Source organism: Musa acuminata, chromosome BXJ2-11 (assembly GCF_036884655.1).
Source record: "Musa acuminata AAA Group cultivar baxijiao chromosome BXJ2-11, Cavendish_Baxijiao_AAA, whole genome shotgun sequence".
Classification (NCBI taxonomy): Eukaryota; Viridiplantae; Streptophyta; class Magnoliopsida; order Zingiberales; family Musaceae; genus Musa; species Musa acuminata.
The window spans coordinates 23,307,083-23,331,041 of NC_088348.1; the positions used below are offsets into that span (position 1 = coordinate 23,307,083).

Below are 23,959 nucleotides of genomic sequence, written 5' to 3' on the forward strand. Positions count from 1 at the left end.
CAAATGATATCGCAGTGATCATAGTGCGGAGTTGACGAGCGTTAACTTCACATCGAATATCTAGATTAAGTCCTTCGATGAATATACCCACCAGTTATCGTTCAGACCAATCGCTAGCTTGATTTGACAATCGTTCTAACTTGCTCTGATATTCTAATACTGTAAAAATCTGATAAATTTTGGTGAGTTGTTTATCAACATTCTCATATTCAGATGGTCTAAAGCGAACAAGAAGCCCTCTCTTGAATTGCTCCCACGAGGGGACTCCATAGCAAGTTTCGTACCAATCATACCATTGGATTGCAACCCCATCTAATTGGATTGAGGCTATTTCTACCTTGAATTCTTTTGGGTTTATGTGAAAATGAAAAAAAATTTCTACTATAGAGATCCAATTGGTCGGAACCCCATCTTCTCATCTTGGAAATTCCACCTTAATATATGGGTAGCTTGTGTCATATTCTTGGGGTCATTTTCCTGTATCTCCAGATCTATTTAACACAGAACTTAAACTTCCACCTTGTTGAAACTTGCTAATGTTAGGATCGAGAGCACTAAGAGGGGGGGGGGGGGGGGTGAATTAGTGCAGCGGTAAACTTTCTGCGATTAAAACGAAACAGCGTTCGAATGATAAAAATGATTTCTGTGTAAAATCCAATTCTAAGCAAGATGATATTAAAGTTAATCTAGGCAGTTTGCAGCTATGATGAAAACCAGAATATAGGCGTAAACTGAAATCCGACGTTCGTACGAAGAAACTAATTTACGTCTAAATGCTGATTCGTAAATCACTTGATTAGGCAAGATGCAGTTTAAGCAAGAGTATGAAGGCAGTTTGTAGTTATGGTAAAGCTCAAAACATAAACGCAATCTGAAATATGATGATCGTACGAAAAAGGCAGATTTACGTCTAAACGCTGATTCAGAAAGAAAAAGGCTTGAAACCCGATCGTAAAAGCGCAGAAGGCAGTAAGCTTCAGAGGAGGTTTGCAGTAAAGATAATATGCTCAAAGTAAATGCAAACCGAGATTTAGAGTGGTTCGGTCAATCTTGACCTACTCCACTTTTGGCTTCCTCCACCGACGAGGTCACCGACGTCAACTAGAGGCCTTCCTTCAATAGGCGAAGGCCAACCACCCTTTTACAGTTTCACTCCTTTTGACGGGCTTAGGAGACAACCCTTATAGAAATTTTCTCTCCTCTCTTTACAACACAAAACTTGAAGAACAGAGGGAGGAGAACTTTTGGCCTTTACAACAATTTTGAGCTCTAAGATTCACAGAAAGATGTCAAGATTTCGAGTGTTAGTTGCTACCTTTCAGTGCTGAATGGGTGGGGTATTTATAGGCCCCAACCCAGTTCAAATTTGGAGCTCAAAATTATCAATTCCCGGAATTCCGGGATCAGGCGGTTGCACCGCCTGGCAGAGCTCGAAGACTGAGCCTCTGGGCGGTGCCACCTCTGTTAGGGGCGGTTGCACCTCTCTGCCAGAGCTCGAAGACCGAGCTCAGGCGGTTGCACCTTCTGACTAGGGCGATTGCACTGCCTGCCAGAGCTCGAAGACCGAGCTCAAGCGGTGCTACCTCCTATCAGGAGAGGTTGCACCGCCCAGTCTCACTTGGAGACTGAGCCCAAGCGGTTGCACCTCCTGGCTTGGGCGGTTGCACCTCCCACAGTAATCAAGGTCCGAATGGGTAGATCCATTCGGCCCAAATTGGGTCTTTCAGGGGCCCAATTGCCCCAAGATTAAGCTAATGGGATCACTTCCCATTACCAACTTAATCATTGTGCTAACTATGATAAATCCTAAGACAATTTCTGCAGCTTGCTCCGGTGCGTTAATCGCTTCTTCCGGCGAGTTTTCGGCGAACTTCCGTCGATCATCCGATGAACCCTCGGTGATTCTCCTGCGGACTTCCGGTAAACTCCTGGACTTGCGACGATCCACTTGGCGAGTTCCGACGAGCTTCTTTGGCAAGCTTATGGACTTCTCGGATTTGTTCCCACAGAACCTCCGACGACTGTCCTAACTTCCGTTGAGCTCTCGAACTCCCAACGTGATCATTGTCATGACTCCGGCGCAACTCCTGCTGCATGTCTTACTTTCATCGTAGTTAATCCTGCACACTTATCTCAACATATGGGTTAGACAACAAATGACAATTGACTTCATCATCAAAATCCGAGATTCAACAATCTCCCCCTTTTTGATGATGACAATCAATTGATAATGGAGTTAACCTTAATTCCCCCTGTCTACATGCCATACTTGAGATCAGTCATTCTTGAATTCAAGACCTAAGAATTCAAGTGACATCTCTGAAGATAATGTCAAGGCTTGACATTCATTCTTACACAATAATTTTGAATGATGATAATTGAAGCAATTCATCATATTGTAAGATATCAACATGTAAAGCTGTGAAGTAAGATTTTGATATCATTACATGATGTACATATTTCAAATATTTTAGCAAGTGTTGCATTTCTATATATGGCATCTGTTCATATATCTCTTGATGATGCAGGCATGGCATAATCATAGCATCAGTGTTTATAGCATCAAATCAATTCATATATTTCTCCCCCTTTGTCATCAACAAAAAGCATGATAGATGTGATACCAGGAGAATAATATAAGTAAGTTATCAAGCATATAAAGTAAGGCATGATACGTATAATGCTTTGAATACTTCTTCTCCCTTTTTCTGTTATAATCCTTTGTGCATGAAGGAGGAAAGTCATTTTATCAAATCCATTTCAAAATATTTTTCATAAGAGTGTATTTGACTTTTGTCATTCCAACTGTTAAGCGAGTCCGAAAATGGGATGAATTCTTTCATGCATTCGGACAAGATTATGCTACAGTTTTTCAAAAATCAAAACATTTCAACACATGGCAATCAAGTGATTTGATCATTCAATAAAGTCCGAAAAATAATTTTAACTAGTTTAAGTATTCGGACACATCAACATTCCTAATTCTCTTCTTATAAAATCAAATTGTTCTTCACTTAGAGGTTTTGTAAAAATATCGGCTAGTTGATGTTTAGTATCAATGAACTCTATGATTACATCATGATTAGTAACATGATCTCGTATAAAATGATGTCTAATATCAATATGTTTTGTTCTTGAGTGTTGTATAGGATTCTTTGTTAAGCATATTGCACTTGTGTTATCACATTTAATGGGAATATTTTTAAGATGAACTTTATAATCTTCTAAGGTGTTTTTCATCCATACAACTTGTGCACAACATGCACTTGCTACAATATATTCAGCTTCGGTTATTGATAGTGCAACCAAGTTTTGTTTCTTAGATGACCAGGAAACAAGGGCATGTCCTAAAAATTGACATGTTCCTGATGTGCTTTTTCTATCTAGTCTACAGCCAGCAAAGTCTGCATCAGCATAAGCAATTAACTCAAGATTCTCTGATTTTGGATACCATAATCCTAGATTTGTGGTACCATTAAAATATCTGAGTATTCTTTTAACTGCTTTGAGATGAGATATCTTAGGGTTTGATTGAAATCTAGCACAAAGTCCTACACTGAACATGATGTCTGGTCCAATTGCAGTGAGGTAAAGTAAACTTCCTATCATACCCCTATAAGTTTTTTGATCGAAGCTTTCTCCACTTTTATCAATTTCTAACTTAGTGGAGGTGCTCATAGGAGTGTTAATAGCTTTTGAGTTATTCATATTAAACTTTTTTAGTAAATTCATAGCATATTTAGTTTGACTAATAAAGATGTCATTGCTTAGTTGTTTGATTTGTAAACCTAAGAAGAATGTTAACTCTCCCATTAAACTCATTTCAAATTCAAGACTCATAGTTTTAGCAAAAGATTCACAAAGAGATTCATTCGTAGAACCAAAGATAATATCATCAACATAAATCTGAACAATGAGAAAATTATTTTCAAAATTCTTGATGAATAATGTAGTATCAACCTTGCCTTTCATGAAATTATTTTCAATAAGAAAAGAACTAAGTCTCTCATACCAAGCCCTCGGAGCTTGTTTTAAACCATAGAGAGCTTTAGTTAATCTAAACACATGATTAGGGAGGCTATTATTTTCAAATCCAGGAGGTTGTTCAACATAGACTTCTTCGGAAATAAAGCCATTAAGAAAAGCGCTTTTAACATCCATTTGAAATAACTTAAAATTATTACTACTAGCGTAGGCAAGGAGCATTCTTATGGCTTCTAATCGAGCCACAGGAGCGAAGGTTTCTTCGTAATCGATACCTTCTTCTTGGTTGAAACCTTTGGCCACTAATCTAGCCTTGTTTCTAACCACGATACCATTTTCATCTTGCTTGTTTCTAAAGACCCATTTAGTACAAATAACTAAATGGTCATTAGGCCTAGGAACAAGCGTCAACACCTCATTTCTCTCAAATTGATTTAATTCATCTTGCATTGCGATAATCCATGAATCATCTTTCATGGTTTCGTCAACACATTTGGGTTCAATTTGGGAGAGAAAAGCGGCGTTGACACAAAAATTTTTAAGAGAAGATCGTGTTTGAACCCCCTTTGATGTGTCTCCTAAGATTAGCTCTTTAGGATGAGCATCTACATACTTCCAATCCTTGGGTAAGGATGTTTCGGAAGTGGATGCATCCAAGTTGCTAGTTGGAGACGGGGTTTCATTTAAATTCAAGGAATCAAAATTAACATCATCATCAAAATCGTTTTTCCTGATTTCGAAAATCTCATTGAAAACAACATGAATAGATTCTTCAATAATTAAAGTTCTTTTATTGAAGATACGAAAAGCTTTAGAAACCGAAGAATAACCAAGAAAGATTCCTTCATCGGATTTAGCATCAAATTTTCCTAAGTTATCCTTTTCATTCAAGATAAAACACTTACACCCAAAGACTTTAAAATATGAAACATTGGGTTTTTTGTTGTTCCATAACTCATAAGGAGTTTTGGTGAGTAAGGGTCTTACTAGAACTCTATTCAAAATATAGCATGCGGTGTTTACGGCTTCGACCCAAAAATATTTGGGTAGGCTATGTTCATTCAACATGATTCTTGCCATTTCTTGTAAATTTCGATTTTTTCTTTCTACTACTCCATTTTGTTGAGGATTTCTTGGAGTAGAGAAATTATGGTTATATCCGTTGAGTTCACAAAATTCTTGGAAATCATGGTTTTGAAATTCTCCACCGTGATCACTTCTAATTGACGAAATCATGGAACCCTTTTCATTTTGAACAAGTTTACAAAACTTGGTAAAATATCTAAAGCATTCATTTTTCTGTTTTAAGAAGTAGGTCCATGTATATCTGCTATAGTCATCCACAATGACGAAGGCGTATTTGCTACCTCCTAGACTTGATGTAGAGATTGGTCCGAACAAGTCCATATGGATTAATTGTAAGGGTCTAGAGGTGCTTATTTGATTCTTAGATTTGAAGCTACCCTTAATTTGTTTACCTAATTGGCAAGCATCACATACATTATCTTTGATGAACTTGATATGAGGAATTCCTCTTACAAGTTCATGATATTTGAGTGATTAGTTTCATGCTAGCACGACCTAATCTTCTATGCCATAGCCAAGCATCCTCATTCAAAATCGAAAAACATATTTCATTACACAAATCATTGATGTCAATAGTGTATACGTTATTTTGTTTTAATGCAATCATAGACATGTTTTTGTGTGGTTTTTCAATGATGCAAGCATTAGATTCGAATCTGACAATGTATCCTTTATCACATAATTGACTAATGCTCAAGAGGTTATGTTTTAAGCCATCAACTAACAAAACATCTTCAATAAAGAAGTTGGATTTGTTACCTATGGTTCCTTTGCCAACGATTTTACCCTTGTTGTTGTCTCCGAAGGTGACATAGCCTTTGTCTATGCTAGTGAGCTTAGAGAATTGAGATGGATCTCCGGTCATATGCCTTGAGCATCCACTATCAAGGTACCATCTCTTGCTCCTAGCTTGCGATGGTATAGGTTTCTACAAGAAAGGATGATTTTTAGGTACCCATTTGCTTTTGGGTGCCTCAAAGATAGATTTACATTGTTTATCATGTTGCATAGAGTTTATCATGGTTCCTTTAGGAACCCAAATCAATTTGTTTGGACTAATTTTCTTGAATGGACAATAATGCGTCTTGTGTCCAAATTTGCAACAAAAGTTGCATTTGTTTTGGTGTCGAACATGTAGGATGGGGCCTTTTATGAAGGTGGTTAGATTTTGGTGAGGACTTCTCACAAATCCAATTCCACTTCTTTTGGGAACGTGACCCTTGTTTGCAAGGATCATGTTCAGTGACTTGCTACCAACCTCAAATTTCTTTAAGGTGTCCTTAAGTAGCAAGTTTTCCATTTGGAAAGTTTCTAGATCATGGCATTTGATGCATGAATTTAAACTATCATGATATTCAGTTTTTAACTTATCAAAATCACAAGTAAGACTATCATGCTCCTTTTTTAGCAATTTGTATTTTCTATCAATAATTTTACATTCATCAAATAAGTCATTGAAGGCATTTAATAATTCATCGAAGGATATATCTGTATATATTAAATTCGTTACCTCTTCTCCGATGGCCATTAAGGCGTAATGAGCAACTTGCTCGGTGTTGGACTCCTCTTCTTCGGACGCGCTAGAATCATCCCATGTTGCTTTGAGCGCCTTCTTCTTTATTGTTCTCTTTTTGACTTGGGGACAATCACTCTTGTAGTGTCCCGGCTTTTTGTACTCATAGCAAATAACTTGGTCCTTCTTGGGTTCAAGTTTATTTTTAGTATCATTCTTAAACTTGTTTCTTTTAATGAATTTTTTAAATTTTCTTGTTAGAAGTGCCAAGTCATCGTCACAGTCCTCATCACTTGAGTTTCTTTCAAGTGGTCTTCCAAAGTTCTAAGTGCCATATCCTTCCTGTTCTTTGGAAGAATGTCTTCTTGCTCTTCATGAGCTTTGCAAGTCATATCGTAGGTCATTAATGGCCCAATTAGTTATTCAAGAGGGAAGTTGTTTAGATCTTTCGCCTCTTGAATAGCAGTGACTTTAGGATCCCAACTCTTAGGAAGGGATCTTAGAATCTTATTTACGAGCTCAAAATCCGAAAAACTTTTTCCGAGTCCTTTTAGACCGTTGACGACATCCGTGAAATGGGTAAACATGTCGCCAATAGTCTCACTCGGTTTCATCCGAAAAAGTTCAAAAGAGTGTAACAAAAGATTGATTTTTGACTCTTTCACTCTACTTGTGCCTTCATGAGTCACTTCGAGTGTGTGCCAAATATCAAATGCGGTTTCACAAATCGAAACACGATTAAACTTGTTTTTATCAAGTTCACAAAATAAGGCATTCATAGCCTTTGCATTAAGAGCGAAAGTCTTCTTCTCCAAATCATTCCAATCGATCATTGGAAGAGAAGACTTCGAAAAACCGTTTTCGACATGATTCCAAAGTTCAAAATCCATAGAAATAAGAAAGATCCTCATTCGGGTCTTCCAATAGGTGTAGCCCGTCCCATTGAACATGGGTGGACGTGTAATAGAATGGCCCTCTTGGTTTTCGGCATAAGCCATCTCTCTAGGGTTTTAATCCGTTTTAGAGTTAACCCCGCTCTGATACCAATTGTTAGGATCGAGAGCACTAAGAGGGGGGGGGGGGTGGTGAATTAGTGCAGCGGTAAACTTTCTGCGATTAAAACGAAACAGCGTTCGAATGATAAAACGATTTCTGTGTAAAATCCAATTCTAAGCAAGATGATATTAAAGTTAATCTAGGCAGTTTGCAGCTATGATGAAAACCATAATATAGGCGTAAACTGAAATCCGACGTTCGTACGAAGAAATTGATTTACGTCTAAATGCTGATTCGTAAATCACTTGATTAGGCAAGATGCAGTTTAAGCAAGAGTATGAAGGCAGTTTGTAGTTATGGTAAAGCTCAAAACATAAACGCAATCTGAAATATGATGATCGTACGAAAAAGGCAGATTTACGTCTAAACGCTGATTCGGAAAGAAAATGGCTTGAAACCCGATCGTGAAAGCGCAGAAGGCAGTAAGCTTCAAAGGAGGTTTGCAGTAAAGATAATATGCTCAAAGTAAATGCAAACCGAGATTTAGAGTGGTTCGGTCAATCTTGACCTACTCCACTTTTGGCTTCCTCCACCGACGAGGTCACCGACGTCAACTAGAGGCCTTCCTTCAATAGGCGAAGGCCAACCACCCTTTTACAGTTTCACTCCTTTTGATGGGCTTAGGAGACAACCCTGACAGAAATTTTCTCTCCTCTCTTTACAACTCAAAACTTGAAGAACAGAGGGAGGAGAACTTTTGGCCTTTACAACAATTTTGAGCTCTAAGAATCACAGAAAGATGTCAAGATTTCGAGTGTTAGTTGCTACCTTTCAGTGCTGAATGGGTGGGGTATTTATAGGCCCCAACCCAGTTCAAATTTGGAGCTCAAAACTGTCAATTCCCGGAATTCCGGGATCAGGCGGTTGCACCTCCTAACTGGGGCGGTTGCACCGCTTGGCAGAGCTCGAAGACTGAGCCTCTGGGCGGTGCCACCTCTATCAGGAGCGGTTGGACCTCTCTGCCAGAGCTCGAAGACCGAGCTCAAGCGGTTGCACCTCCTGACTGGGGTGGTTGCACCACCTGCCAGAGCTCGAAGACCGAGCTCAAGCGGTGCTACCTCCTGTCAGGAGAGGTTGCACCGCCCAGTCTCGCTTGGAGACTGAGCCCAGGCGGTTGCACCTCCCACAGTAATCAGGGTCCGAATGGGTAGATCCATTCGGCCCAAATTAGGTCTTTCAGGGGCCCAATTTCCCCAAGATTAAGCTAATGGGATCACCTCCCATTACCAACTTAATCATTGTGCTAACTACGGTAAATCCTAAGACAATTTCTGCAGCTTGCTCCGGTGTGTCAATCGCTTCTTCCGGCGAGTTTTCGGCGAACTTCCGTCGATCATCCGATGAACCCTCGGTGATTCTCCTACGGACTTCCGGCAAACTCCTGGACTTGCGACGATCCACTTGGCGAGTTCCGACGAGCTTCTTTGGCAAGCTTATGGACTTCTCGGATTTGTTCCCGCAGAACCTCTGACGACTGTCCTAACTTCCGTCGAGCTCTCGAACTCCCAACGTGATCATTGTCATGACTCCGGCGCAACTCCTGCTGCATGTCTTACTTTCATCGTAGTTAATCCTGCACACTTATCTCAACATATAGGTTAGACAACAAATGACAATTGACTTCATCATCAAAATCCGAGATTTAACAGCTAAAGTTCTCCAATAGGCTCTTTTTGAAATCATTAATGTTGAATCTCGAATTTTGATGATGAAACCAATTGATAATGTTTATGATTTGATATACGTTTTGAGTGATGCAAGAAGTTTCGATCAGGGAGAGACAATTAAAAGTAGGAAGAATAATGTTGGGCCGGAGTGGAACACATTAGAAGATTGAATGTCAAGCCGGAGGATCGGTCGACGTATCGGCAGAAGGCTTCGGGCCATAGGTTCGGGCATCAGGCCAAGAAGAGCAAAAATTACACCAAGGAAATCAGAGTTGCGGAGGTCAATTGGTCGATTGGGCAATAGACTGCAAGAGAGGACGATACGTCGAAGAATCGAATGAGGCATCGATGAACCAATGACATGCCAGACAACATTTGATTAGTTTTTTAATAATTGTCTAAATCGAAGTAGGTTTTAGGCGTAATTGGGTTGGAATTGGGTCAACTCAATTAGGGGCCAATTGGGCCTAAGTTCGGGCTGTGTTGGGCCAAGTGAAAGGCCCAAATAGTGACCCAACAGATGGAACCATCTGTAGCATAGTCTCTTAGGCTGTGTTAGACGGTGGTATCGCCAGTCTGGGCGGTGGTACCGCCCAGACTTAGTCTTCGAGACTGTCGAGCGATGGTACCGCCAGTCTGGGCGGTGGTACCACCCAGACATAGTTTCCCAAGCAATGGTACCACCCAGTATCAGTGCTATAGGCGGTGGTACCACCAGTACCCTGAAAACTGGGGATGAGACACTTTTAGGCTCTAAGTTTGAATCCACTTGAGGCCTATAAATACCCCTCTCATCCCTGGTTAACATAAGCACGCACAGAGAACTTAAAAGTGTGGAAAAGTTGTATAAATTACTTGAGAGATCCCCTCCTCTAGTTCTAAAGTTTAGAATTCTATTTAGGGAGGAGTGAGTACTTGTAAAAGGTTGTCTCCTAAACCAGTGAAAAGGAGAAGAGGGGTGTAAAAGGGTAGTTGATCTTTGCCCGTTGAAAGAAGATCGTTAGTGGATGCCGGTAGCCTTGACGGAAGAGGAATCGGGAGTGGATATAGGTCACGACGACCGAACCACTATAAAAATCTGGTTTGCATTTCCTTCATGCTATTTCCTTATATTGCAAACTAAATTCTTACATTCACTATGCTTTCATACGCTTTCAAGTTAAACTCTTTTTCGATATGTTTTCATCGAATAAAATTTTCTGAATCGACGTGATTTTATCGCTGCACTAATTCACTCCCCCCCCTCTTAATGTCGACTTGATCCTAACAGTTAAGGGTTTCTTGTAGCCGGTTCTCAATTCTGGTTTTCAATGGATCAATTTGTGCTTTCATTGAGTTATCGGTAACTATTACGTAGGATTGCAAATCAGAAATCCCTAGTTCTTGTTTCTGATGTCTGGTCAAGGGCATCAGCACTGTCGATGCGAAGCTGTCGAGGAAGCGGATGTCGAGGGCAGTGCTGTGATCACTGCAAGGAGGAAGAGTTGCTGCCTTATTTCTATCACTGCGTGGGGTGAGAGCCCCAGGGGCTGGAAGGCGATGACATCGGTGTGGTTGTAGTTGCTATGACCCAAGGGAGCAATCACCGAGCAGCTGGGGTTGAGGCTACGGTGATGGCAACCGACGGCTGTGGTAGAGGATGTAGAGCAAGGGGGAGGCGGCGTTGAAGCGATCGGGGTTGAGGCTGCGGTGGTGGCAACCGACGGCTGTGGCAGAGGATGCATAGCAAGGGGGAGGCGTCGTTGAAGCGACCGGGGTTGAGGCTGCGGTGGTGGCAACAGGCGGTTGCAGTAGAAGATGCAGAGCAAGGGGGGAGGCATTGGTGTTGTGAATGCCGGTGGAGAAGAGGAATCGGTTGTGGCGTAGTTGGGAACAAGGGCAATTGGTGAGTTGCCCTATTTCTACGGCAAAAGATGCAGAGTAAGGGGGGAGGCAACGGTGTTGTGAATGCCAGTGGAGAAGAGGAATCGGTGGTGGCGTGGTTGGGAACAAGGGCAATCATCTATTTCGATCGTCGCGAGGAAGTTGATGCCCGAGGTCGAGAGGTAGTGGTGGTGGCGTAGTTAGAAGTAGCATCACCAAGGGTCGCCGAGGGCTGGGATCGACGAGGGGGGAGGTCTGTTGGCCAGAAAACAGTGGTGATGGCCCTTTCTTGCTCAAGCAGGATGAGGTGGTCTGCTGGCCGGGAAACAGCGGCAATGTCGGCGTGGGGGTCGCCGAGGGCTGGGATTGACGAGGTGGTGGTCCGTTGGCTGGGAAGCAACGGTGGTTGTGGTCGCTAGCTAGCGAGCAATGTACTTTGTTTCGCTGGTCGAGCTTCTTTCTCGCTTGAGAAGGATGCGGCTATAGAATTTTTTTTTTTATGATGATGATAACTGTAGCAAGAATGTCGAGGATCGCTGCTCTGATACCAAATAATAAAACCCTAGGGTTTTATCATAGAAGAAAAGTGAGAAAAGGGGATGATCACTTCGAGGGGATCAACCTCCTTGATCACTTCGAGGGGATCAACCTCCTAGGGTTTATCAAAAGACTGAATAATATTTTATTCCTTGTCGAAAAGAAATAGTTACATCCCTATTTATAGAGTTCCACCCAAAGTCCATAAGGACTTGGATTCTTAATAATAAATAAATATTAAATAAATTTCTATCCGACTCTTATCGAACTAAATAAACTCAACAAAACATTATTCAAAAGCTTAGAAAATAAAGGGATCCTAACACTATTTCAATACCTCTATGTTAGTTCCCATTGGTCAATGGAAAGATAATTTGTAACTCTCATAAATGACATTCACTATTATGTTGTAGGGCTCGTGCAAATTATGTTTTCCTTTGCATCCTTGATAGCAACATTCATTTGCTCGACCTTATCTTCTGACTTATCGGGTTCTCTCAAGCGAATATGAGCTATAAAGTAGTTCAACTCTTTAGCCACTTCGCTCATACTTTTATATGATTAAGTCCTCCCATGGGATTCACTAGTACTTGTACTCGAAATCTCCCTCAATTGTACACAACCACATATACTAATGATCAAGGCTTTCATTCGATATAAAATTTGATGCACATATAGAAGACATACCTTTGCGGTACTATAACATTCACTCATTGAATCCATAACTCTTCTTGTCATCATGTTATTTACCGAAATGGAGCTCCCACTAATTTTGATCATACCTTCTTATATTAAGTTTCTCACGAGACTTCTCCCGTGTGTGTTGCATTGCCTCGAACTATTCCACTATGATCTGCTGTATTATGTCACCTTCTAGTGATATTTCTATTGCATTCTAATCTTTGTGGGATGAACTCGGACTATAACATCATAAAACCTTTGCCACCTCTAATTGTGTTTATTTATTTGACAATCAATCTTCGTCTATCTACTCTCGAGTCACTTATGGATGGTAGTTCTATAATGTATCATCTTAGTTAATTATGGGAAATGATGTATTATTGTATGTGAAGAATTTAGTTTCATGTCTTATAATTTGCAATAAGGAATGCTAAAATTATATCTCAAACTTTCACATTTGGTGGTAGGCTTCTTCGTCGTGACTATAAGCAAGGAAGGAGGAGGTGTGACTCATGGGGTTTGAGGATGTAGTGTCTACGTAGGAAGACAGGCTCCGACAGATTCAATAGTGAAAAAGGTAAAAAAATCTTTTCACGTGATCAAACGAAGTTGTGAGAATTTTTGAAAGTTGGATTGCTTATATATATATATATATATATATATATATATATATATATATATATATAGTATCGACAAACCCTCGTTGCTCGGTTCCCATCCTAGATAAAGTCCGACTGTGTCGCCGAGCAAGGAATGACTGGGGCTCTTGACTATCGTCTGAACGCCTACTCTCCGTAATTCCTCCCTTCCTCTCTTTCCTCTTCGTGGAATTCTGCTGACCCTGTTCTCTTTGATGTTCATGGTAGGGTATCGATCTCGTTGCCGGCGGCCGGAGCAAGAAGGCCAGCTGCATCGCCCCCAAATCCGATGATGTCTACCTCAATCTCCTCGTGATGGTCAGCCTGGCTTGTTGTGATTAGTTTGGCGATTTTAGCTTGATCCCTTTCTTCTTGTGCTTCTTTTGATCAACTCTACAGGTTTCTGGTGCGGAGGACCGGGAACAAGTTCAACACAGTGATCCTGAAGCGGCTGTTCATGAGCAAAATCAACCGGCCGCCCATCTCCCTCAAGAGTTTCATCACTTTCATGCAAGGAAAGGATCAATCTTTTTTCTTCGTTCTTATTCTTTGCCAAGTATTCTTCATATCTTTCTAGGCTCGAGCCGCATTAATGTTCCGGTTGGAATTAGGACGACAAGATAAGCCGTTGGGACTGTGACGGATGATAAGAGAGTGTCCGATGTGCCGGCATTGAACGTGACGGCTTTGAAGTTCACGGAGACGGCTAGGGCAAGGATCCTGAAGTCTGGAGGGGAGTGCTTGACCTTCGATCAGCTCGCCCTCCGAGCTCCTCTTGGGCAGAACATGGTATTGGTTACCTCTTATTTCTTAGTTCGATCAGTATGGAAATGATATCATAGAATGCTAGTATTGTCTTCTTTATCTGTTTAGTTCATTCTTCTTTTTCTGTTTGAGTGATCACTATAATTAGCAGACATGATTTCTTGAACCCTTGTGAAATTGCCATGACTGGAGTGTGCTTCAAATCTGCATCTACCAGTGTTTCCAAAGTTGTGAACATTGACCGTTTGCTAGTGAATTATGGAGAATGATGGCATTATTGTATCTCAAGAATTTACTTACATGTCTTACAGTTTGCAATTAGGAATGCTAAAATTATATAGATGAACTTCTGATTTAGGACTTTAATTTTCTGGATATCGTTTTCTTGTTGCAGTTTCTTGATCTTTAGCAGTATAAGTTGTTCTGAGTTCATTCAAAACTCAAAGTTACTCAACTGCTGTTGCTCAAGGCTTGTAAAAATGGAAATGGCCCTTTGTAAATGACCTTTTGTTGGTATGGTTGAAAATTTCTGATGTCACTATCACCAGTCCTGGCTACTCCATGTCGAGTTTCAGTCTGTTTGAATTTTGAACCTAATCACGTTGAATACTGCCCGAGTATGGGTATTTGCCTGAATAATCAGTTGGCTTCAGTATTGGATCAAGGTTGTTCCTGCTCAACCTTTCTGCAAACCATGCCATAGAATCTTCAATCCCTTTAGACTGTTTTGATCAGTCAACGAGTAAAAGGAGCTTTTCCTAGTGCATATCCCAAAATTTATTACCTTAGCAAAATTCCCAAATATTTGGTAGGTGTAATAAAGTTCAATTTTGCTTTTGCACTGTTGCTAAGGAAAATTGCTTTTTTCTTTTGGATTTGATCTTTAGTCTTGTTTTGGTTCCCGATGATGCCTATGTTGACCATGCTAATGCTGAAATGTTTTGATGATGATTCGTTGTACGTTATGAGGGAACACTTTCCTTTTTTTTTCTTTTTTCATTTGTGTATGTCAGGAACTGCAACATTGTAGGTTTGTTTTTTGGAGTTTTGTGGTATATTAATTTATTCTACCGTTACTTATCTTTGGTTGCAATGGAGCTGGTAGGTTTTGGCATGTAACATCGGCTTGTTCTTGTTTGAGTCAGTTCAATATGCTTTTGGTCTGAGATAGTGTGTTCATGTTTCGATTGCCCTTGCAATGATGATATTGATTTTAATCCCAGCTCATTATGAGATCTTCCAATTTTTTGGAACATCAGAGAACAGACACCATAACACAATATCTGAGCAATATACACCATAACTGTATTAATCCAAGCTTCTCCTTTTTATTTGAAGAGTCTTATATTCATGGAGTAATGAATATTTGTTAAGCTTCCTCTTCTTTTGTTTATGGTGATGTCATGTAACTCTTGAGAGTACAATCTTCTTTGTTTTTGGAAGACTAGTGTTTGTGATTAGTATCTTGATGCCTTTTGATCTAAATGACTTTACTTTGATGTAATTACTTTCTGATGTATGCTTGCTGCAATATATCTCTGGCATTCAACCAGGCAACCAAATTAGAGTTGGGTGTGTCCTTATTCTTACGTGTGGTGACTTGTTGCAGACATCATTAGAAAATTCCTCATCCAAGTGATTACTTCTAAGGCGGGATTGAGTTTTTATGTTTGATAAAGCATTTGAAAATAAGGATCAGTATGACTGACTTCACATTTGAAAATATATTCTTTATGTTCAGTTCTTCCAAGGGATTGAAATTATATTTGAGGGAGTCAATCCTCTTAAATCTTGAGGTATGTTTTTGTGCATATTGTGACTAGTGAAATATCTGTAATGCAGTGCATGTTGTTGGAGAATGCAATTACAACATAGAAACTTCTCTTCGTGTTGGATTTTCTGCTAATAAGAGGAGCTTTTTCTAGTGAATTTTCCAAAATTTATTATTTTTTACCAAAATTGTGAACTAAGTTCATCTGATACATTGTGGTTGGTGAGATTTTAATGTTTTCTATATTTTGATATCAAACATATGGTAGGTGTAATAGGGTTTAATTTTGCTTTTGCACTGTTGTTAAAAAAAACTCATTTTTTTTTCTTTCGGATTTGATTTTTAGTGTTGTTTTGGTTCCTGATGATGCCTATGTTGTACCATGCTAATGCTGAAATACTTCGATGATGATTTGTTAAACTTTATGAGGGATCCCCTTTTTTTTAATAGCAAAAAAAATTGATGGTAGCAAAAGTCTATGAAATCAATCTCAAATAGTTGAAACTCACGGTTTTATTGTAGTTATTGTTGTTATTATTTTTTTGTGGCAGGAACTGAAACAACACGGTTTTTTTTTTTTAACATTCAATGATGTTATACATGCTCCATTATCTTTGGAGTAGACATTTTGCTTTATCACAATTATGATATTGACATGTAACGGTCTGGTGGTTCTTGTTTTAGTCAGTTCAACATGCTCTTTGTATCAAACTGTGTATTTATGTTTTCATTGCCCTTGCAGTGATGATATTGTTCATAATCCCAGCTCATTATGAGATCTTCCATTTTCTGGAACATCAGAGAAAATACATAATGACAATATCTGAGCAATATAAGGTGCAATATATATATATATATATATACATATACGTATGCGTGTGTGTGTGTATATATATATATATATATATATATATATATATATATGTATATATCAAATGAACCGATTTGGCTCGGTGAATCAATTCAGTGTAATTAAACCAAACCAGAATTTTGACCCAATTAGATTTAGACCTATATTCTAAAAAAATTTATATCACAAATATCATTTTATATATTCTAAACAATTGAACCTATGCACAAGTGGCTTTTTATTTTTTATTGAAAGATGCCCTAGAGGAATAACGACTTCACATGCGGCCCTATTTTTCTTAATGAGAAGGATATGCATTGATGCATACAAATCAACAAAGGAATCATACAAATAAACAAAAGGATTGTTAACGAAGAAGGATGACAAAAAAATAAGACTCATATCCGCAGAGACAAAGGAAGGGCGGTGAACTCGTCGAGTTTGGGAAGAGATTTTAGTAGGATTTTTGGGGCTTTTGGGTTGAGTTAGTATTTTTTTAAATTAAAATTGGTTGGGTCCGAACCAGTTAACCGAATTGAAGAAAAGTATCCTTCCAAATTGAAATCATTTATAGCATTCAAAACTGAATTATTAATGAACCGATTCGATTCAGGTTTGATTCGGTTCGGTTTTTTGATTTGATTTGAATACCCATAGCGACTGCAGCTTTTTCTTTCCAAGGGATTGAAACTATATTTAAGGGAGTAGATTCTTTTAATATTGAGGTAAGATCTTGTGCTTACTGTGACTGGTAGAACATCTGTAGTGCAGTGCATTTTGTTGGACAATGCAATTGCATCATAGAAACGAGTCTGGTGCTACAGTATTTTAGCTTTGAGGCATTTTTATTTCTTTTTTGACAGAATGATGCATTTCCTATGAACTCTTTGCATTGCTATGGACTCCAGGGGCTTGATACTGTGCCATGGATTCACTCAGGATTGGTTTATATAGCTTCTTAACATTTGTGCATTGTGAAGGAGCATTTCTAAGTAAAAAGACTCTCAGTAGTGGCTTTAAAAATATTCAGGATTGATTTACTCAGGATTAGTTTATATAGCTTGTTAAGATTTGAGCATTGTGTACGAGCAATTTAAGTGAAAAGACTCTCAGTAGTGGCTTTAAATTGTTCTCCGATCTAGCTTGTTCTGTCTATAGGTTCTCTTGAGAGGCCCAAAGAATGCCTGCGAAGTTGTTAAACACTATTGGTAAAGCTCCTGGTGTGCCGCACAGCCATACAAAGCCTTACGTACCCTCTAAGGGGAGGAAGGGCCAGAGGAAGAAGAAACAGCAGTGGGTTCAGCGTCCGAGTCAGTTGAGCTGTTCTTGAGCAATAACAGTTCAGTCAATTAGGGTTTACTTTTACTGTCGTGTGTTGTAGAATTGGGGGATGCAGCAACTGAGGATCTCAAGGATTTCTTACTTGTTTCGGGTTTCCATCTGAATCATGGACATTCAGGTCCATTCGATTCCAATCAAGGTGCATGTTTTCTTGGTACCAGTGGAGGTGAGTTGCTGTGCTTTCAGTTCTCACCGATATATACATCTTTTGTCAGATGACAGAATTCATGACTCACCTATATATACATCTTTTGGTGATCTGCAAGTGAATCATCTTCAAGTCTATTTAGAACAAGTAGTTAAATGTACAGGTGCAATTAAACTCTGCAATCATGTTTAAAGGAGTGGGGAGAATAACACATTCAGCAGCTTCCATCTTTCGTCGGCATATAAACACATTCAGAGTGTGGAGGATAACACGTTCAGCTCCTTCAGCCTGAGACCTTGCGATGATAGCATATATAACAAACACATCCTGAGAAAAGTGAAGTAAGAACCAGCAACCAAGTGGTGTGATCTGAGAAGCATAGAGAATAAGTACCAACTGTTTCCTCGACATAATCCAACCGAGGCAGCAACACCCAATCATTCATATCGATTAAGATTCCTTATTCTTAATTATCTTCTTTGGAGCTCAAGAATCAAATGCCTTCATACCCAACCAGACTATGCATGCTAACCTCGAAGTGGGTTGGTTATCTGTATGATTCTCGAGAAATAAATGGAGTGAGTGATTCACCAGCCTTCATTTCTATGGGCTCTCCTGACCTAACCTCCTCACCCACGCTCTCACCGTTCCCCCACCGCCTGGCCGACTCCCGAAGCATTCCCGTCAAAACACAGCTTGTCTTCATCGATGGAGAATACAGAGAAAACAACAAGAAATAACAGATGGGCAGAGTGGAATTCCAAGAACTCATCAACGCAATTGAATACGAGTGAACCAAAAGGCCTTTCAACATCTCCCTCTCATTCGCCACCCTCGTCCTCTCACCAAACATCACAGCTCACCCCTCCCATGGTTTCTGTCTCCACCATGCTTCCGTGGACCCAACCGGCATTCCCAAGTCACCATCTCCCTCTCATCAGCCCTCGAAGAGAGAGAGAGAGAGAGAGAGAGTGCGAGTGCGTTACAATGTTTAGTGTAAACAGATGTTTATGTCAAAAAGTGATTGAGCAACGCCAGGCTAAAGGGCATGATTGAAGGTGTGGGGGGCCACCTCCTCCCTGGCAACCCACATGCGACACGCAGTCCCATGCACCCACTCTACCCCACCGCTCTGTTTCGCTCACGGCTACAGCCGCAGCCATTTCCTCTCACATCACATCCCCATCCCCATCCCCATCCCCCCACTCAAACATCTGCATGAAACCAATCCCTGATTCACTAAGCTGGTGTCCACATTGCTCTGTCCACCACTCTCTCTCTTCTCTCTCTCTCTCTCTCTCTCTCTCTCTCTCTCTCTCTCTCTCTGACACACAGATATGCACACTTCATGTTTGTACCTGATACAAATCCTCTGTACCTTAAGATCAGCAACTCTGATCCAGACGAAAGCAACATTTTTATCTTCAGGAGCTGCACTGTGGTAAATTTAGTTGGCATGGGGAGAAGATGAGAGGAAAGGATGTGGCTGAAAACACAACAGGTTTCTTAAGGCAACAGTCGTTGACATGCACCGTCTTTCCTATCGTGTTGTGTGAGCCGCCGAATGCCATTTCCTTGTATATACACATACATAGCATGCATTGACTCTTTCACTGCTATTCAAGAGCATGAGAGGAAAGAATCTGAATGAGAAATAATTAGGGGTTTTTTCTAAGACAGCAGTCGTTTACTTGTATTGGATTTCCTGTCGTGTTTTGTTGGCAACATTGTTAACTGAAGTTCTACTGCATTGCTGTAAAATTCTTCTCTCTCTCTATCTTTCTCTCTCTCTCAGGAAATGGTTTTTAAGGGGATGAGCCACTGAAATGTTATTATTAGTTGGCATGGAGAGGAGGACCCCCTTGTCTTCCTTATTTTTTTCTTGCTTCCATATGCTCTGTTTCATGAAGACTAAATTGCCCACCCAAAAGTGACTCTTCCATGTCTCCACCCACTGACTCCTATTGGCTGGCCACTCTCCTGTCTACATCACCACAAGCAATTCCTAATGGTGTCAGAATCTGAGTCTCAAGTCTTTGGTCAATCTACACTTGGATTTCCTGCTATTTTCCTTATCATTTCTAGTTTTCTTTTATTATAAATGGACAGCTTCCTGGCTTTTTGTGCCACTCCTCCTCCTCCTCTCCCTGCGCTTCCTCCTATTGCTCTCTCACATCAGTAATCCTACTTCTTCTTCTTCTTCTTCTTCTTCTTCTTCTTCAATCCTCTGCTGTTGGAACAGCTTGATTCTGGCCTTCTGTTGCCCCTTGTCTCAAGGGGGGATTCATGAAGAGGCTAGTAAGTATGTTTTTTTTCCTTGCCTTTTCTCATTGTTTTCTAAGATAAATGATTCATTTTTCTTGGTGATCAGCACTCCACTGTGTTGGGTTGATGTCATATTGGTAGCTTTGTGATTTATCTCCTTGTTTTTGTTGGAGTTGTAATTTTCATCCGTCTTTCGCCATGCCAAATTCTAGCGTTTCTACCATGAGTTTCTCTATTGAAGTGGCTATATGAACTGTGATTCTAAGCTCAACCAATGGCAGTAGTTATGCAATCAGTCCTTGCTTTGTGTGAAATGGTCCATTCGGATCACAAATGTTTTGAGGTCTTCTGCAGCAAATATTGCAAAGATCTCTTCTTTCATCCTTCTGAGAGCTTCGACTCCTTTTGCATCCTTCTCTGTTTCTTTGATTGCTGATGGAAAGTGACCAGCACAATGGCTTGCCCTTTTTGTTATGAATCATCACCGCCATCCATTCTTGCTGGTCTTTACATTGATGTCGAATTGCTGCCAATTCCAGAAAGCACACATGCTATTTCAGGTGCTGACCATTGTGCATTTGTTGCTGCCTGTCTTCCAGAGGCAATTGTGATACTAATTTTAGCTGTCGCGGACGCCATTGAAGCCAGTGGAAGCAGTGATGGCTACTGCAACTACAAGCACATCTCGACGTCAAGGCCACACAGTGTGACCATCACGGAGTTTGGAGCGGTCGGAGATGGACTTACTCTGAACACAGTGGCCTTTCAGAATGCAGTGTTCTATTTGAGGTCATTTGCCGACAAAGGAGGTGCTCAGCTCTATGTGCCTCAGGGGAGATGGCTCACTGGAAGCTTCAATCTCACCAGTCATCTCACGCTCTTCCTGGAGCAAGATGCCATTATAATCGGGAGTCAGGTCTGAATTATAATGAATAGACATCAATTTATTCTGTCTGCTATTTCTTCTTAATTCTAGCCAAATTTAGCTATAATAAGTATTCTGATTCTACCAAATAAATGTTCTCTAAATATGTTCGGCAATTATAGCACACTACCGTAGTTGAAGTAAATGATAAGAGGCATCTTCAGTGCCAGATCTGAACTCGAAATAGTGGAATTGGACTTGCTTCGATTGGTACTGCTGCCTTAATCTTCAGATTAATATGATGTATATATTTCTCTTGGCCTCGGTGCTTGTGGATCGAAATTTGGTAGCGGTTACCAAGTTACCGGAGCATAATTAACTCTTCATGATTTCGTTTTGGTTTTAATTCACTTGAATCATTCGTATTTCTTATATAAATACTTTGCATTCTGGAATGAGGGAAATATAGTCAAAATGTTGTCTTCTATGCCCTGGAGATATCGATGTGCTGCAATTAAGATAAAGGAATTTGAGAAATAAGATGTTAGAGGGATTTGACGTCACAGCCTTTATATCCACAGACTAGAATTTTCGAAATGGTCACTTAATCTTTTTTCTTTTTCGCTTTCAGGATTCATCACAATGGCCTATTGTTGAGTCCTTACCCTCTTATGGTCAAGGATTAGATCTACCCGGTGCAAGGCATCGCAGCTTGATAAATGGATATAACTTGACTGATGTAGTGATAACAGGCATGGCTTCTTTGATGTGTCACACACAGAAATTTCATGTTTATGGCTGCTAGTCCTATTTCTGAGTGTAAAATACTTGATTTAATCTTCGCGACAGGTGATAATGGCACCATCGATGGACAAGGTCTTATTTGGTGGGAGTGGTTTTCCTCGCAATCTCTGAACTATAGCCGTCCTCACCTTCTCGAACTAGTGAATTGTAATGATATCGTGGTTTCAAATTTGACTTTCTTGAATTCCCCTGCCTGGAGCATTCATCCTGTCTACTGCAGGTATATTATGGATCCTGTTTCCTTGGTTCTTTCAAGCAAAGTTTGCGACTTGTTTTTGTTCTTTGGAATTGGAATTGGAATTTTTCTCACAAAAGAGTCATGTTCATGTGATGCAGAAATGTTGAGATTCAGAACATAACAATTCATGCTTCGTCCGATTCTCCATATACAAATGGCATAGTACCAGGTAATAATGCAAGTACCTATTACTATTATTATTATTATCAGCTTTGTTTCTTATGTTTTCATACTCCTCTCTGCGAATGTTATGTGTTAACAAATCTTAGCTAAACTTTCATTTAGTTGTCAAACCCATTTTTCCTCTCTCGGAAAGCAATTCCACATTTAATGTTTTTCCTGATTTTAAACCTTGTAAATTAGTTTATTATGTGTATTCAAAAGAGTAAATTTGATGCTGTACTACACAGTTTGGATCGATAGGAGTTGATCCTCATTTCCTTGATATAAATTCCTAAATGATCCTCAGTCTCATTCGCAAGAACTCCTAAAAGCGACAAAACTCAATACTTTTCTTAACATCATTGAGAAAAAAGTTTTCGTGTTCATTGTTCACAAAATTTTCACTCAGCCAAAAGTGATCACAAGTACATTGTTAAATCATTGATGACAGACCAATCTTCTTGTTCTGAATATTTAAGCCTATTTAGCTGATGGAATAGCAGATTAATCTTTATCAATCCTATTTGGGCTCTTCAGATTCTTGCTCCAATTTATGCATTGAAGACTGCAGCATTGATGTTGGACATGATGCGATTGCCCTTAAAAGTGGTTGGGACAACTATGGCATCTCGTATGGCATGCCTTCGACATATATCCATATCAGCAAAGTCCATCTGCAGACACCCCTCGGTTCTGCTCTCGCTTTTGGCAGTGAGATGTCAGGTGGAATCTCATTCATATACGTCGAGCATCTCCATATCGACAATTCGTTAACCGGCATAAATTTCAAGACCACAAGAGGGCGAGGTGGCTTCATCGAAGACATAGTTGTATCAAATGTCGAGATGGAGAACGTGCATGAGGCATTTCGGTTCACCGGTCACTGTGGTGGTCATCCAAATGATGAGTATGATCCAGATGCTCTCCCGAAGATTAAGCAGGTCACACTCAAGAACATTGTTGGAACCAACATATCCACCGCCGGATTCTTCTCAGGAATTGAAAATGATCCCTTCACTGCTATCTGTCTTTCAAATATCGCACTGTCCATTACATCAGATCCTTCTAATTCTTGGTCATGTTCTAATGTCTCTGGATATTCTGAATCAGTCTTCCCTGATCCATGCTCTGATCTCAACTCGAATTCTTCGTTCTCTTGCTTCTCCCTCGACTTCACTGCTGCCGCAGAAGCCTGATAAGCACTTCTTTCCTGTGATTATGTTCATTTCAGCCTATATGTACAATTGAGAGGCTTGAGCTGATTCTTTCCAATAAATCCCAACAAGAGCTTTTTCTTCTACCATTTGATACACTGCTTCTTCCTTCATCAACCTCATCAGCTGTCTTGGTCTGAAATGAAAAGAAGGTTGGCATCAGAGATGGCAATGTGCATTCCTGTACAGCTACATTTGTTCATTCAATCTGTAAGAAAAGTTTTTGGTAGTGGTTGGAATCCACAGGTTTGCTTCATACCATTGCATTTGCTGTTACTCTTTCTAGATAAATGGTTTTATGTTGTTGGAGTATTCTTCTATCATATGCCACATGGTTTAATGTGATTGATATAAGAGGTGGTTGGATGCTTGACATGAAATGGCACACACATGCCACTTAAATGCCTGCCACTGTTTCCTGAGTTGTGCTTCATGCTTGTGTTGTCAATGTCTTGACCTGCCATGAGCTCATCTTAGGCTGTTTGTTGTGCAAGTTTCCAGCATCCACAGT

At 40.0% G+C, this 23,959-nt stretch overlaps 1 protein-coding gene, 1 long non-coding RNA gene and 1 other non-coding gene across 4 annotated transcripts; all 3 read left to right on the forward strand.

Moving 5' to 3' along the window:
• The first annotated feature begins 13,075 nt into the window (after positions 1–13,075).
• Positions 13,076–18,017, forward strand: LOC135627214 (uncharacterized). Of its 2 annotated transcripts, none has more exons than XR_010492556.1 (4): positions 13,076–13,181; positions 13,254–13,343; positions 13,425–13,814; positions 17,570–18,017. It is a non-coding gene; the product is annotated as an uncharacterized LOC135627214 (long non-coding RNA). The 2 variants fall into 2 exon arrangements; XR_010492557.1 differs by lacking the exon at positions 17,570–18,017 and adding an exon at positions 15,400–15,538.
• LOC135628044 (small nucleolar RNA snoR53Y) lies at positions 14,688–14,765 on the forward strand. Its single transcript, XR_010492770.1, has one exon. It is a non-coding gene; the product is annotated as a small nucleolar RNA snoR53Y (small nucleolar RNA).
• A 2,021-nt stretch (positions 18,018–20,038) lies between the features above and the next one.
• Positions 20,039–23,771, forward strand: LOC135626709 (probable polygalacturonase). Its single transcript, XM_065132238.1, has 6 exons — positions 20,039–20,202; positions 20,765–21,081; positions 21,662–21,782; positions 21,880–22,054; positions 22,171–22,241; positions 22,772–23,771. The coding sequence occupies exons 1-6, from the start codon at positions 20,187–20,189 to the stop codon at positions 23,428–23,430; spliced, it is 1,359 nt and encodes a 452-aa protein (XP_064988310.1). The 5' UTR covers positions 20,039–20,186; the 3' UTR covers positions 23,431–23,771.
• Positions 23,772–23,959: the final 188 nt, after the last annotated feature.